The following is a 17054-nucleotide window of genomic DNA, read 5'->3' as shown; positions in this document are numbered from 1 at the left end:
ATTTATATATAGTTTATCTATAAAAAGATTAGTATATATTTATTGAAAGAATTAATTTATTCACTATACAAAAAAATTAAGTGATTAATCTCTTTTGTTATGTTGATGTTTAATTCGATTAAAAATGATAATATTTTAAAAAATATTTTAACTAAATTGAAAAAATTAGATTAATTAACTATTATGTAAATGTGAAATTAACTATTTAAAATGTTTTTTTAGTATATTTTTCATCCTTCGTGTCATTTGTTTCATAAATTTATTTTATTTTTTGTTTTTTTAATTTATGTACAAAATAACTTATATATAATTGGGTTATATAATTTTATTTATTTAATCATATAAATAAATACTAATTCTTTTTTTATTGATTGTTTTAATGATTCTAAAATTCTAAAAGCTTATTATGGAAGCAAATATTTTTTTAAACAGTAAAAAATGTCAAGATTTATTATTACTATAGTTGACAAAAATTTATATTTAAAAATATTATTAATATAAATATACAAATTCACTTTTAAATATGAAAAACCACCCAATTAATTTTTTGTATCATTACTATGAGTCAATGCAAAATTCAGTAGATTTATTTATGGCAGAGTACTCATTTATTTTTACTGTAATTAAAATAGTAAAATATAATCAATTAAAATTGTTTTCCCTCACTTCCTTTATTAATATAGTTAAGAATAGTAAATAAAATAAAAAAAAATTATGGTTAGATGCATCTTTATCATTTTATTTTTATTTTTGTATTAAATTACTAATCATTATTTACATCATTGCATTATTTTTTATCCAAGCATCCACATATTTATATTTTAATTATATTAAGCATAAATAAATAATTGGAAGAAGTGGTCTACTATTTGAATCAATCATCCAATAACTTAATTTTCTGACTAAATCATTGATCGCATTACTATATAAGTATCTAACTATAATCAACCCAAATTTTTATATGCAAGAACAAATATAAAATATATATCGCAAGATATTTTTCGTGAATTTTTTCTTAGCATAAAGATTTCGAAGAGTCTTCTCTCCTTTGAAAGGAATTTTTTGTAAAAAATAAAATTAGGTGAAGAAATTTTTTATTAATTTCAGACTAAAAATATGCATTACACATTATATATATTTTGTCAAGTTTTTTGGTCAAAAAATAAATTTCACTTTTCATAAGAATTTTTCTCTTCTTTCTAGTATTATTCTCTTATCAAATTGTTTAAGAAAGATCCTCTGCCTCCCATTTATTTAAAAAAGAAGAAAGAAAAAAACACTAAATTCAAAAGAAACTTTGATCTTTTCAATTTCTAACTCAATATATTTTTGAGTGAACCTATCCCACTCATTTCTTTGAACATTTTTTTCAAGTTTGAACTTAAACTCTTTTACTATGATTCTCAAAATAAGCCTGACCCACTCATGCTACTTATTTTTTAGGGTAAAGTATCGTTTTTGTCCCACGTTTGGGGTAAGTCTGATAGTTATCCATAATGTTTGAATCGTCCTATTTAAGTCCTTAACGTTTCAAAATTGACTCAATGTTGTTCTGCCATTAGAAATCTGTTAACGGAACTGACGATGGGACAAAATTGAGACGATTTTGAAACGTTAGAGACTTAATTAGGACGAAAATGTTAGGGGACTAAAATGATACATAGAAATAAATTTTAATTTTATCCTTCAATAATATCATTTTTTATGGTACATAGTTATTCAATTATTTTTTAATCACATCTAAGTAAATTATACTTAATCACATTAATTTTATTCTAAATAAATTTATTTTTTTTATAATTTTACTCCTAAAAATTTTTACTCATCATAAAATATTTGTAGAATTATTAATACATAAACTTGTGGGAAAAAAATGTTACATATATAATAAAGTAATGTGATTCTAGTCATTTTACAGACATTTCATGATGAGTAAAAATCTTTAAGAGTAAAATTAAAAAAATAAATTTATTTAGAATCAAAGTAATGTGATTAAAAAATAATTGAATAACTATGTACAGTAAAAGATTGATATTAGTGAAGGATAAAATAAAAATTTATTTCTATGAATTATTTTTGTCCCCAACGTTTTCGTCTTATTTAAGTCCCTAACGTTTCAAAATCGTCTCAATTTTGTCCCGTCATCAATTCCATTAACAGATTCCTAACGACAGGACAATATTGAGTCAATTTTGAAACGTTGGGGACTTAAATAGGACGATTTAAACATTAAGGACAATTTTGAGACTTACCCCAAATATTAGGGACAAAAACGATACTTTACTCTATTTTTTATTTATCTCTCTCTTTTGTAACAAACTCCTAAAGTCAAAGTGCTCTCATCACTCATGTAGTTATTTTGATTCCCTCTTCTCTTATATGTGTATTTTAAAAGGGTATTTTCTCCATGTCCTCAATTTTTTAGCTGACGGGGTGTTAGCTTGAAGATTGTGGCATTATCTTAGAAGATAAAAGTAAAGGTGAAGGTGAAGATATAATACCAGAAACAGACAAACATCACAATTAACAACATTGTTAATGCAAGCAAAGAGATGCAACAGAAACTCCACTGGTTTTGAACAATAATCCAAGAATTTCCAAACTAAAGTACATATTTTACATGCCTTTGCCAAATTTCATTTAAAAAAAAAACAAAAGTTTAAGCACCTAATCATGTCCTCGATTTCCGCTGCACAAATGCATCCCTCACTGTTAAATAAAAAAGATATATTAATCATCACATATGTATACATGTTTTGCTGGTTCAACTCGCCTTTTTCTGGCAAGTTAATGAATTATCTCGTGAGTTTTAACTCGTTTTAATGACTCTAATTATAAGCAAAAGCATACATATAAACAACTTAAAATGGCTGATCATAATAGGTACTATTTTACTGGTCAAAATAAAAAATCTAATGCAACCTAAAGAGTGATAACATCTTAAAAAATAGTTAGAAATTAAAAAATTTGAGTATATCATATCATGACATAACTGATGTTGTCCCTGTGTCAATTGTTTAACATGATATTATTTATCTCAACGGTATTACTTAAGTGTTGAATGAGACAATAAGGTTGTGCAGTCAAGTTAAGCCATTTCTTATTGATGTTTGAAGTTGTAAAATTCATTCATTATATCTCTAAACCAATCAAAGCAAGTTTGCTCTCTTCTAATCAAATATATGCTTCAAGTGAATCCTTTGTTAAGCTATTGTATCATCTAAAACTGCTTTATTACAAATATAAAATATCAAAATTTTGGTGTTTACTTAATGAAAAAGATGGTCTTCAAATTGAATTTTAGTACTATGCAGTATAACATAAAAAAAAAAAAATAGAAAGCAGACTACATATATAAAAGCTCCAACATGATCAATGTGTAGTAGCTACATATTTTCGAATGCTAATGGAAGTGGTGGGTGCAACACCAAAGCCAATCAGTAGACAGTGCCACAATGTCATACTTTACAGGGTCTTGAGAAGCGGAACCCAAAAGGACCATTTATACATAATTTTGGACAATGAGCTGATCTCTTTATGGTATAATGGAGATATATCACATTCTTGAGGTCCATCCTCAGTTTGAAAATAATCTTGACTTTATATTTTTTTACAATTGAATAAAAAAATTGAGGACACATCAGAATATAAAAAAAAGTACAAAAACAAAAGATCAATGCTCATCAACACCACCTTGAGAATAAATCGACATAAGGTAGATATCTAACCAAAAGAAAAATGAGAAAAAAAAACAATTTTTTTTTCAGGAAAAGCCCAATGTTTCTTTAAACCATTGGAGCTTGTGGCATATTTAGTCGAGAAGTTGCACCAAATTTTCTTCAAAATCCTAATAATAACTATTGTTCAAATACAGATTTTCTTGTTTTAGGAGGCAAAACAAATTTTCATTGAAAATTACTTGATAGATACTTCTTAGGAACACCAAAATATATTTCTAGTGAAGGAAATGGAATGTATGCATTTAAATTTTACCTCGCGTATGTATAAAGGTTGGAAGTATTCCAAAGTAACTTTCGATTAACCAGTCTAAAGATTTCACCACATTTTCTACCCACTCCCATTCTATCTTCTTCAGCAAACACAACATGGATGTCATCTACTTTTAGAATTTATAAGGGAAAATTTTAGAAAATTAAAATGCAATAATAAACCCAGAGATGAAATTATTTTGACAGACACATACATCCCCAAAGTGGTGATATGTCAGAGATAGAAGCATTGCATTGATCATAGTGAACATCTCATATCCTAGTTCGATAAGTACTTATCTAGATGAGCAAAATGGAAATTGAGATCCAAAAGCATTGCTTTGAGAGTCCTGGCAAACAAAAACTAATTTTCTAAAATCACAATGAAACCATCTCATCAAAAGAGAATCTGAAGTGTGTGATTGCCGAAAACAAAAAATTGGCTGAAATGCTCTTTATGCTTTGTGAGAACTAAAACTGTTATGCTGTGCTCAAAATTCAGATTATTAATCACTTGTGTTACCATTGAGATGTTATTCATAAGGAACCTTATTTGAATGATTTTCACTCATTACAATATTGTGCAGTTAGTTGGAGATGATCTCTTGATGTCTAATGCAAAACGCATTGAGAAAGCAGTACTAGGGTATGTGTGTAATGCTCTTCTTCTTAAGGTAAGTGATTAAAATTCAAATGGACTTTAAAGGGGTTTCTTTGTTCTCGCGTTTTCTTCATAAAATTAACTGTATTTCATTAATAGAGGTGCTTATATCCAAAGTTTGCAAAAAGTTGCTTTTGTGTGCAAATACATTAGAAAATATTGTTCACAAATTTTTTAGCCATATTAAATAACTGTCGCGTGAACTATTTTGATAAATTTATTTTTCTTAATTGCTATCTTGCTATTTTTTTTTCTTGTTGCTATCTACGCTTTTTAATTTACATATGGAGCCATGGATGGTGTAGAACTCTGATATGGAGGTGGGAAGTGCTTTACAAAATTGTGGTGTCAGGGGTGAACAACTCGGACCCTCCGAGTTCCACACACAAAACGCACGGTCCGAGTAGCGTGCATTTGGCTCAGTGAAGATTGCAACTCGGACCCTCCGAGAACGCACCAGCACACGGACCGTCCGATTTCCCTTCAACCTATCGCATGGTCCGAGTTGAAGCAAAAGTTGACACGCGTCGCGCTCATGCTTAACCCCGAACGGTGCCCCTGAAACCAACAAAGACCCCTCAACCCTCTCTCTCCATCCGAATACAGTTCACTCTCTCACATTTCGCTCTCAGCTTGGGTCACCTTCTTCTCCCTTTCTCTGGCTGCTTTGCATGGTGGAGGAGAAACAATGCCAAAAAAATTTAAAGTTAAAGATGTTGATCGATCTGAGCTTCACATTATTCATTATCTCAGTGATCTTGATTATGTAAGTTTTTTTAAAATTTTTTAAAATTTTATTAATTTATTATGTTTAAATTTATTAATATTAAAAATTTAATTATTATGGTTGTTGTGAAAAATGCAATTAAAGAATATAAATAGAATGATTATTACTAATTTTTCAATATTTGTTAGATTTTTCAAAAAAATTTTTACAGATTTTTAATTATAAATATTATTATAGAGAAATTCGATATTATTATTGTTAGGTGGTCTTCTTCCGAATGTAATAAAAAAAGAGAAGTAAACAAAGAATGGTTATTTATTAATTAAGTGTAGAATGTAATTTTTTTAAATTTTTAATTAATTTTTAGTATAATTAGGTGGGAGGAACGAACGTTAATATTTAAATATTTTTTTAAACAATTAACTATAACTGTTACTGATGAAGAAGTTGATGTTAATGTTATTGTTATTGTGAGATAGTGTTAATGTTGAATGATTAGTATGATTATTCTAATTAAGGCATGTTAGATTTTTTATTATGAGAATATATAAATTTTTTTAATTGTCGTAATTATTATTAGCAAGTTAATTATTACCGTTGTTAGAATATGAATGAGGGCATGTACTGGTTGTTAATATTTTTTATTGTTGAGGAAAAAATGTTTAACAAATGAGTCATTAATATTAGAATTAATTCTAGATGTTGTAATATGGTTGAGAATTTTGATTAGGAATATATGTATTAGTAATGATTTTTATTTGCAGTTGTGAATAATTTTAAAGATTAATTAAATAATTTTAGAAGTTAGAATAATTAGTTATATAACGATTCAGTAAAATGATTGATGATGGTAAGTTAGTAATTGTTGTTGTTTATCTGACTAGTAATTTGTTATTTTTTTTTTTGTAGAAATTAAGAATGTTGACATGTAATCACCTAGTTTCTCCGGATCGGTACAACGATAGGGTAGAGGAGCATCTACGAATTACCGGTTTCTATCATGTATCTCAGATTGGGATAGTGCAGTATCAGAAAGCATTGGTAAATGCTCTAATCGAACGTTGGCACCCAGACACACATACGTTCCACTAGGGATGGCAGCAGTACCCGTACCCGCGAGTACCCGCCCCGCCCCTACCCGGTCGGGGCGGGTTTGAACCCGACCCGGAGCGGGGCGGGTCTAAATCGTGGCGGGTTGATGAGCGGGGCGGGGCGGGGTCGGGTTCAGGCTAAACCCGCCCCGAAGTGCATATATATATATATATATATATATATATATATATATATATATATATATATATATATATATATATATATATATATTTTTAGCAAATATTAGGGTTAGTTACTTCTCATAACCTCAGTGGCTTAGTTCTCGCCGTCACTCTCACTCACTCAATTAGGGTTAGCAACCCCTTTGGCCCTTTCTCAGTTCTCACTTCCTCTGTTCCTCGGCTCTTCTCCTCTCCAAGACCATAGCCTCGCCGCCTCGGTTCAGTTCAACCCAGTGCCTGCCGTCGAATCTGCTCTAGTTCCGCGTCTCCTTCAAGCCGCCTGTGCCTGTCGCTCCTCCTCCGCGCAACTCGTCTTTGCCATCGCAAGTTTGCAACTCGTCGAATCGTCTGATTCGTCTCGTTGCCACTCCTCTGCAGCGCGTCTCTTCTGCGTGACCGCGACTCCTTCAAGCCGCCTGTGCCGGTCGCTCCTCCTCCGCGCCGCCTCTCAGTCCGAAATCCTCTGCGCTCCCTCCGCCCTCCGGCCTCCAAATCGCGCACTAGACGAGCCACCCCGGTGCTTTCTCTGCATCGGAATCGACCCTCGTCCAGTCGTCCGCGCCTCTCCTGGTCCCGAAACGCGCCTCTCCTGATTCTCCTCGGTACAGTTCTTGCCCCTATCCCAGCCTTTCTTTTCTGTTTGAATGATTTCATATGTTTAATCTCTTGCTAATTTTGGATGTATCATGCGAATAGACAAAGAAGAAGTTCTTTTGTTTTTGGGTAGTTTCCTGAGTTTGTAACTAAGTTTGTAACTGAGTTTCCTGAGTTTCCCGGCCTATCTTTTCTTTTTGAATGATTTGAAATGTTGAAACAGCTTGTTTGGGTTGAATCACAAACTGTTCTGTTTTCTTTGTTAACAAAATATGCAGTTAGTTGGAATAAAGCTTGAAAAATTGAAGTTGTTTTGGCTTCTTTGTTGATTGGTTATAGGCAGAAGTTGTTTTGGCTTCTTTATCATTCTTATGCATTCTGGAGTTTGATTTTATTCTGATTTTACAATTGTCATGGTGTTCTAATTGTGGAGAGAATCACAAACTACATACTGTTCTGTTTCCTTGGTTAACAAAATATGCACTTAGTTTTATGTTGATGTTAACTTTGATGTCATTGAGTTCCTTCAGCCTCATCAAATTTTTCCAAACGAACTGGTTAGCATAATTCAAAAAGAGTTCTAAATCAGTCTTTGGTTTTATATTCTCGTTTTCTTCATTCATCTCCAGAAGGATAAAATCTTTACAAAAAGGTCCTGAAATATTATTACAGTCAACATTAACCTTCTTGTTTAAAATAAAAATTCTGAGTGCAGGGTATATGTTACAATGTAAAAAACGTGGAGGCAACTAGCCTCACCACATGATAATGAGTCTTGCATAGTTGCACCAAATCAATTGACATGATCAATGGTTACTTATTTTTCAAATTTTTGAGATGCATCATTTTGGAACCTTTGCCCTTTTTGCTACGGAAGTTTTTAAATTGGTTCAAAAGCCATTAACTGAAAATTTGAATTCTTTTTGTTTTTGATTTGATGGACAAGCATGGATGGATTCTTTACATTTAGAAGTTTAATCCAATAAATTTTGTTAGAACTTAGCAGGTTAGGAGTCTAAACAAGTAGCATAGAGTGTTATCAAATATTCAAATCAAAATAAATTAAATGTCAAGGGTTGTGAATACCGAAAGGTGAACTTGTTAGGTGCAAGCTTATGATTTTGTGCATTTATGATTTGGTTTATTCTAATTTTGTAATTATACATTTATGATATGATTTATGTTAATTTTATACCCTCATGTATCCTCTAATTTTGTGGGCACCTTTGGGAAGTAAAGGTGATATATTGATTAATCTTCATTTATGTTAATTTGTTTCATAGTACTGATTAATTTGTTAATTGTTATCTCTTTTAATTTTCAGGTTTAAATCTTGATTTGCAAACTTTTAATGATGATGAAGATGTTGAAAATGATAAAGAATAAGGATTGAAGATCATTGTTATTTTAGTTAATGACATTGTATAAATTTTATGTTTGTATTTTAATTTATCTATGAATTTTAAATTTTTGTCTTATTTTATATATGAATAGGTAAAAATTAAAATAGGTAAAAATTAAAATATTTAATTTTTACAGGGGCGGGTCGGGGTGGGGCGGGTACCCGCAGGGGCGGGTTCGGGTTCTGTTATTTACTACCCGCGGGTAGTGATGGGGGCGGGTAGTATATGCATAACAGGACGGCGGGGCGGGGTCGGGTAGGGCAAAAACCCGCCCCTACCCGCCCCACTGCCACCCCTACGTTCCACCTTCCCATTGGTGAATGTTCCGTGACTCTTGAAGATGTGGCTCTAATTCTTGGTCTTCCCACAGATGGTCTTCCAGTTACAGGAATGACAATGAGTAGTTTTGAAGCCATGGAGAGTGTTTGCTTCAATTTGGCGTTGCACCGCGTAAGGAGGACTGTAGATCTAGCTGCATAAAACTGACCTGGCTGCGGAATCTAAAAGAGAATTTAGAATTGACCGATGAAATCAGTATACAAAGGTATGTGAGGTGCCACATTATGTTGCTGATTGGGACGATCTTTTTTGGGGATAAGTCTGGGGCAGGCGTGCACTGGAAGTTTCTACCCTTGCTTCGTGATTTTGTCAATATTGGACAGTATAGCTGGGGATCGGCATGCCTAGCACACATTTACAGGGCGTTATGTAGGGCATCTCGCTATAACTGTAAGGAAATAGATGGACCACTAACACTTCTGCTCGGTTGGGCTTGGATCCGACTGCCATATCTATCACCGCTTCCTATAGAACCCCGCAGCTTTTCACTAGCAAATAGGTAATATTATGTTACAATGTACCCGTTTCTTGATATTTAAGATTCAGTTGAACTAATTGAAAATATCATATTAGGTGGCGTAACTGGGAGCGTGGTGACCGACGATATAGATATCTGAAGCTAGCTCACTTTAGGAAGGCCTTTGATAAACTTCAGGAAGGCCAGGTGCGTTTTGATTAAAGAAGTATTAGTTTCGGGTTTAGGGTCTTCGACAAAACTATGATGCATTGTTATTGTTATTTGAATTGTGGGTTGTAATTATGAGTTTCCTTTATTTTTCCAGTTTGTCTGGGTTGCTTATGATGTGAATTGTGTGGATCCGAACATAATTCCTCCTGAAATCTACATGCAATCGGTTGTATGGAGCGCTACAGTTCCGTTGGTGTTCTTTGAATGTATCGAGTGGCATGCCACCGATAGGGTCAGGTGCCAGTTTGGTTTCGTTCAGGGAGTACCTACTCAGGAGCAGAATTTGGATAAGGTGCATGGGGAGGTTCTGACTGGTCCGAAGAATCTTAACTGGGCCACGGCACCGAGTCATTCAATTTGGGTGATGCATTGGACAAACAGGTATCACTACGTTCTTTCTGAGCTTCCTATCCCTTCACAGCATCCATTGGATAGTTACATGAACTGGTACCGATCAAAATTTGGGGACCGCTTAGCCTTGTCGAATCTTGTGGGTGAAGATGATGCGGGTAATGAGGATATGGATGCGGGTAATGATGAAATGGATGAGGGTAATCAGGATACAGATGAAGGTAGTCAGGATATGGATGAGGACAATGAAGAACAGGAGCCACATATTTCACCTCCAAATCCGCTTCCACAAGAACAACCTCAGTCCTCAAACCCGTTTGTACCTTATACACAGTTCACCCGATCATTTCCAATGCAGCAACAATATTGGGGTATGTCACAATTTGAAACAGGCGAAGGAGGTTCTTTTAGCCAGTTGCTTGGGTTCATGGCTGCAGATGCCGCACAATCACAATATGGCCATCAGCTTGAGTTCATGCCAGGCAGGTATTCGTTGGATGCGAGGTATCCAGGCCATACCTCATCCGTTGCTTCCGGGGGGTTTTTATCTGTTGATGACTCTAGTAGGAGTGAGGGTGGACGCGGTATTCTCAATAGTCAGAATCCTAACCGTCTTAACATGGGACTCATTGAGGAAGACACTAACACACTCGAACAAGAAACCAATGCTTATCTAGTAGACGACCTGGATGACGAGGGCGATGGTGAGGATGATGAAATTGAAGAGTTCGATGAGGATGAAGAATCTCGTAACGATGGTATTATGTTAACTATTTTGCTTTACATATTCGATAAGTTATTTTTTTTGTTTTCATACATGGCATCTTTGACTGGGTTATCCTTCTTGATTTGTGGTATCTATGTTGGTAATGAATATGTAATGTGCTGCATATACTTGTTTATTCAAAATTGTATACAGGTCAGGCAGACACTCCGGAGGACAACGTCAAAGGTTACAATCTGAGGATTGATCCGCCACGTCGGAGTGCTAATCGCTTCACTCCTTCTGTCTTCAAAAAAGCGGCCAAGAATATCACCCAAAATACACGATGCAGTACCCGAATATCACCCACCAAGTCATCACCTTGATATGCAGGCATAGTCTCAAAATGGACGACAGCAGATGGCTTCTTGCGACACATGGCCTCCATCCATATAGGCAACGCTTCATAAGAGGCTTCCCAACCTCCAAATATTTTTTCTACTACCCTTTGCTTAGCCAACCATGCTTTCCGGTAACTCACGGTGTAGTTGAACTTCAATTGCACTTCTGCTATAACTGATTTTACCTTTATGGAGGGGTCAGCCTCAACCAGTGGCTTTATTGCTTCTGCAATTGTGATAGAATCCAGCTTCGAATGGTCCTGTGAAATGGTGGCTTTGGTACAGGTGTGGCTACCATTATACCTCCTTATAACCCAACAGTACTTCCTGCTAATCAAGCTAACCCTGATAACCCAATCACACCCTGACCCATACTGTGTACACTTGGCATAAAATGTCAACAGCTCAGACTCATACACCCGGTAGTCAACGCTTCATCGTATCATATACTCTTTTACCGCCTTAATAACAGCTTCTCTGGAACTGAACTCCATACCAATGGCAAATTCACCATCTGCGACAATAGGAACTTCTGCTGCAACAACCACCATTGGAAAGAATTTCATTAATACACAGGTATTTCAAAACCGATTCTAAAGGTAAATCAAATTTCACTGTAACCAGTATGCTATAACTCCAGATTTTGCAACATGTTATTATGTCACTCTAAACAAAATAAGAACATCAGCAGCAAATGTAAAAACTAGACTGGACCTCCCGGTTCGACCGGTAAACCAAACAAACCGGACCGGTCCGGTCCGATTCACAGACTTTGAACCGTAGAACGTTGCGAACCTATTTAAATAATATTGTCCACAAACTCACGCATTTTGTAATAACCATATTATAGAGAATTTAATTATTATTTAAATTATTCATAACTTAATCAACGCATGATTAATTAATGGTAAATAAAAAGTAAATTATTCATAACTCAATCCATGACTAACTAAAAAAACACTAATACCACGATTATGTAACCTGCAGTCATATATTCCGAAAATTCCGGAACATGCATGGCTTCTAAGTCCAACGCTCGCATGAATGATGGCTCCTCAAACGGCACTTCGTTTGCGAGTGCATTTGCCACTTCTGTCACATCTGGGGCCATGGTTCCGTCGCCTTGATCTTCATCTCCATCTGGACCAACAAATTCGTAGTTGCTTTCGAACTCTTCTTCACTGTCACTATTATAATCTTCCCGTAGAATATTCCGGTCAGCCTCAGATTGTTCAAACTCAACATACAACTCGATGAACGAGATCTGAGACAGGTTTTCAATATACATTGAAAACATCTCCTGCATGCTCGCTTCGTCCGTCACATATTTGGTTTGATACTGGATGAATCCACCAAACACCGGTACGGGATATCTGTATAGGATACAGGATATCTTTCTTGCCCTCTCAGAGTTAATCTTTTCACAGATTACACCTTTGAGTTCTTCAAATGAGATAATAAAAGGAATAACAACATCTAGTGGGTTTTCACAAATAAATTTTACTCCTTCACTCGTTTGTAACAAAATCTGACCAAAATAGTGTATTTTTAGTAATACTCTGTCACTCATTTTTTTCACTCAACAAAAAATAAGCATAAACTTAGCCTTAGCAACTAGATTTTCAAAAGCAAAAGTGAAAAACCCAGATAGAAGAAGAGTAGGAGTAGCCGTTCAAGAAGGAGGAAGACGGAACTAAGCTCCCACCAGTTCACTTCACTCTTTTATATCAGCATCCTTAACGAACTCGCACCCTTCGACTAGGTTAAACTGAACGAAAATTAAAAAAAAAAAGGAAACGAACTCGGACCATCCGAGTTCCTAATACCCCTTCCACACAACGAAGGGTCCGAGTACATTGTGCCTCCATTCAACTCCTCAACTTCGAACTCGGACCATGCGATATGCAATGAAATTACCTACTAAGGAAATCGTAGGGTCCGATTTCAACTATCCAAAATTTTTCCCCTTACAACACAAATCGAACCGTGCGATTTGTTACTCAAAAATTAAATCCAAAGAACACGCACGGTCCGAGTTCCTCTATATCACACTGACAAAAAAATTATCCCACATATTTGTCTAGTTCCCCACAAATCCATATCGAGGCATAGCACACACATGGCCTCCATTTCCATAAAATTGAGCCTATTTTCTAATGTATTTGCACACAAAAACAACTTTTTGCAAACTTTGGATATAAGCACCTCTATTAATGAAATACAGTTAATTTTATGAAGAAAACGCGAGAACAAAGAAACCCCTTTAAAGTCCATTTGAATTTTAATCACCTACCTTAAGAAGAAGAGCATTACACACATACCCTAGTACTGCTTTCTCAATGCGTTTTGCATTAGACATCAAGAGATCATCTCCAACTAACCGCACAACATTGTAATGAGTGGAAATCATTCAAATAAGGTTCCTTATGAATAACATCTCAATGGTAACAAAAGTGATTAATAATCTGAATTTTGAGCACAGCATACCAGTTTTAGTTCTCACAAAGCATAAAGAGCATTTCAGCCAATTTTTTGTTTTCGGCAATCACACACTTCAGATTCTCTTCAAATTGGAACATAAACAGCAACACAAATTGGATCATTCATTAGTTCTGATTAAGAAACCTATACAAACAGCCACAACTTGGCACTACAATGATGTAGTGGATACCGAAAGGGTATCAAATTCTAAAGTTTAAATGTTTACTCACTGAATCGAATTTGAGTTGAATTTCACTATTTATATTTACCTAAGTTTATCTTAACATTGTTAGCATTAGCTTGTCATTTGTCTTCATATAAGCATTTAGAATTTCACCCAGTTTGAAAATCATATTCATTATTGAAGAGTTTCAATTTTTCAAAGAGCACGCTAATGCTGTAATCCAGGAAACATAGGATGATAATAAAAATGCTCAACATACTGTTTCAGATAAAAGAAAAGAAAATCATCCTCCCAACCCATATCTTATTGGTACAATTATGATAGAGTAACATATACTGAAACTTTTTTAAGAAAGGTTTGTATTTCTCTTCTTTCAGCATTTTTTCTAAGTGCCTAAACCAAGTGCATCCATCTGTGCAGTAAATATTTTTTCTTCTCTTCTCTTCTTTCAGCATAAATTTATAAGGGGCCATTTTTTTTTTCTACACAATAGTCGGAGAACATCCTAAACTAACTGTATCTGCATTAGTCATCACTAAGACCCAAACATAGCATAATGAACAATTTAGCTCAGCTAACCAAAATTGTAAAAGACCACAATGCTACCTACCTAATACATATATGACACCAAGAAGTAAGTCAATGATGGCTTAAACTCAAAAAATTAAATTGCCGCTGAAAATAACAGATTGTCAAAAGATAATCCTACCGATATATCTGCTACCCAGACTCAAACAGAGTTTCAGTAGTATGCGTATCCCAAAAGTTTCCCATTAATACAGAACAGGCTCCCATTAATACACCTCCAATGTTATTAAGTGAAACTGGAAGGGTATGCGCGATCTGCAGAACAAATTTTGACCAAATGAAGAACAAATTTAATAGATGAAAAATTGATCAACTACACACTAATTTTAAATTAGTTGTACAACACAAACACAACCGTGAAAAAATTATCTTACAGAATTTTTTTTTGCATTACTTGATGATCTTCATTGCTCTAAAATTATCTGTTATAGAATGTCCAAAACCAAATTATTCTTTTTTCTCTATATGTTATAGAATAAGGGCTGTAATCAACAAACCCAAATAAATAGAATAATCAAGAGTACTAAAGAGGATAGCAAAAAGCATAACAAAATTGAATGAAAACCCAAGAATGAAATGATAGAATAATACCTCTGTCTGGGTACAGTCCTATGTGGAGCTTTTTATATGATTCATATTCAATTGCATCTGACTGGACAGAATAAGCTGAGTTTCCATCAGTTTCCATTGTCGCCACCCTCTTCTCCTTCTTCCATCATACTTCCTTTTTTCGCCCGCGTGATTTCTTCTTCTTCACAACCAAACCAAAATACTCACTTTCATTAGTATCATTATAATACACTTATAATCAGAGCTAATTTTGTTTTTTCAAATTCTTCCTTGTAAAGCTTGACACTGTCTTGATATGTAGCAGTCTTCTTTATCATCGTATCCCAAACAGCTTTCCCAGTCTTCCAGCAGGTATTTGAGCATGTTACTTTGCCATCAGTTCCATCACAGCAGACTATACATTACAACAATGGAGTAAAAACAACTTCCTTCAGAAACTGAGGCAATGATGTATAGAAAAAAAATAATTAATAGCTTTAACTTTATTATGAAGCAAACAACCCTTATAAACTAATGTTCACAACAAAAGTTTGCTGTGATTAATATAAATATTTTTTAATGGCGAAGATCAAATTATGACTGATGAACAACAAAACACAGAAACCAATAGTAAGTCATCCAATTTAATTAAAAAATATCATGGTTCAAAGTTGACTCATAATGTCTCAGTTTAACCCCCCAAAAAAAAAGTGAGAACGATAATGAAAAAAAACGAAACTCCATTGAAAAAAGTGAGACAATCATAATCACTCTTATAATTGCTCAATTGAAACTCTAGTTAATTTGTTCCATAGTTTTCTTAGATTAGGATTGTCTTGTTCAGTTGTTCCAATAGTTTTACAACAACTACAGCACCCTTGGCTCCAGCATTTGATGCAATTGAGTGGACAGGTGCCTGGATAATTTCTCAAAACAATTAATGATAAAATGATCAAATAAAAGAACATACTTCTCCTTATCAACCATCTCCGAATCATAACAACTGATTATAGTGTTCTTATAACATTTTACTTTAGGTTCATTATCAGTTCATTATTAAAAGCTTCTTCATACAACTTCACATAAATATTAGCACAAAAAACAAAAAACGAAAGTAACTACTATGAGTAAATTTATCAAAACTAAAAATGCGCAGTGTTTAACTTGTTAATAAAAGAGATTTATACCAAAGAAACTGCAATTAAGGATCCAGCAAAGATTAAAGATAACACAACTACACAGCTTAGGATTTTAAGACAACACTGCATAATACTAACTATTGAACCAAATTAGAGATGATAAAAAGAACTGAGAGGCAAATAAGAGAGATCCTGAACTCAGGCTTCAACCCCACAGAAACCGTTCATACCACACAAATTCATTCTTTCCCCTGTTGTTCCTTTTTGGTAGAGAGACCAAAAAGTACACAAAAATTCATTACACACTTATAATCTAAATTTCAATTGGAGAAGTCGCAAACTTTTTGCAGCACAAACAAAAATTCCAGGAAACCAAAAAGAAAAAGATAGTAAAGAAACATGAAGGATTTTAAGTACCTCATTTCTAGTTGAACCAAAACCACTCTCGTCAACCTCAAGGTCCAAATCTGTACAACAACGTCGTAATGATGACATTCGCAGCACCTGCTGCCTGGCTGCAAAGGAGCAGTTGCAACGCGGTTCTACAGTGGACGCGGGTTCGTCGGCACCCTCTTCTCCTTCTCCCTCCGTCGTGTTTTCTCCTCTCCTCTGCTTCGTTTTGTCTTTCTCTCGTCTTTCTCTCTCACCCTTAACCCTTCTTCGTCGCCGGAGGAAGTCTTTATTCTGCCAACGCCATCTATTCCATGCCAAATACTGCATTTCTGTCTCTGACCATCTCTTCTCATTGAAGAAACAAACATATATATGAGGATGAGAAAGAAACAATGATTTTTAAAGTGATAGACAGCTGGAAGTGGAACAAAATGGCTTTGAATTTGAACTTTATTGAACTCCCGCCCAATACTCTTTTATATTACAGAACTTTTAATTTAATTTTTATTATTTTATTAATTTTGTTGTTTTAACACTTGTCAAACATTTAGCTTATACACTTGTCATTGTATGAGACTCAACACTTGTCA

At 34.3% G+C, this 17054-nt stretch overlaps 2 protein-coding genes across 3 annotated transcripts; both read right to left on the bottom strand.

Moving 5' to 3' along the window:
- Nucleotides 1–11564: 11564 nt before the first annotated feature.
- LOC148578589 (uncharacterized) lies at nt 11565–12700 on the bottom strand. The gene is made up of 2 exons (XM_088503113.1): nt 12112–12700; nt 11565–11662 (listed from the first exon to the last, which is right to left on the bottom strand). The coding sequence occupies exons 1-2, from the start codon at nt 12698–12700 to the stop codon at nt 11565–11567; spliced, it is 687 nt and encodes a 228-aa protein (XP_088359239.1).
- A 2525-nt stretch (nt 12701–15225) lies between these two features.
- Nucleotides 15226–16823, bottom strand: LOC148578588 (uncharacterized). 2 transcript variants are annotated; one of them, XR_015902253.1, is made up of 2 exons: nt 16489–16608; nt 15226–15347 (listed from the first exon to the last, which is right to left on the bottom strand). XR_015902253.1 is itself a non-coding variant. In XM_088501158.1 (2 exons), the coding sequence occupies exons 1-2, from the start codon at nt 16789–16791 to the stop codon at nt 15753–15755; spliced, it is 399 nt and encodes a 132-aa protein (XP_088357284.1). In that variant the 5' UTR covers nt 16792–16823. The 2 variants fall into 2 exon arrangements, 1 of the variants encoding a protein (XP_088357284.1); XM_088501158.1 differs by lacking the exon at nt 15226–15347 and adding an exon at nt 15753–15848 and having other exon boundaries at nt 16489–16823.
- Between the last annotated feature and the right edge of the window lie 231 nt (nt 16824–17054).

The sequence above is a fragment of the Arachis ipaensis genome, chromosome B1 (assembly GCF_059453495.1).
Source record: "Arachis ipaensis isolate K30076 ecotype BB chromosome B1, ASM5945349v1, whole genome shotgun sequence".
Classification (NCBI taxonomy): domain Eukaryota; kingdom Viridiplantae; phylum Streptophyta; class Magnoliopsida; order Fabales; family Fabaceae; genus Arachis; species Arachis ipaensis.
Note: the sequence above shows the minus strand (reverse complement) of the source record. Positions and strands in the feature narration are given on the sequence as shown.

Bases quoted from the DNA above. Each gene is read 5' to 3' on its own strand.
- LOC148578589 (XM_088503113.1), bottom strand. From the start codon at position 12,700: ATGAGTGACAGAGTATTACTAAAAATACACTATTTTGGTCAGATTTTG. The intron at 11,663-12,111 runs GTTACATAATCG...TTGTTGCAGCAG, and splicing joins TTCGGAATATATGACTGCAG to AAGTTCCTATTGTCGCAGAT.
- LOC148578588 (XM_088501158.1), bottom strand. From the start codon at position 16,791: ATGCAGTATTTGGCATGGAATAGATGGCGTTGGCAGAATAAAGACTTC. The intron at 15,849-16,488 runs GTACTTAAAATC...GAAATTATCCAG, and splicing joins TTGGTTCAACTAGAAATGAG to GCACCTGTCCACTCAATTGC.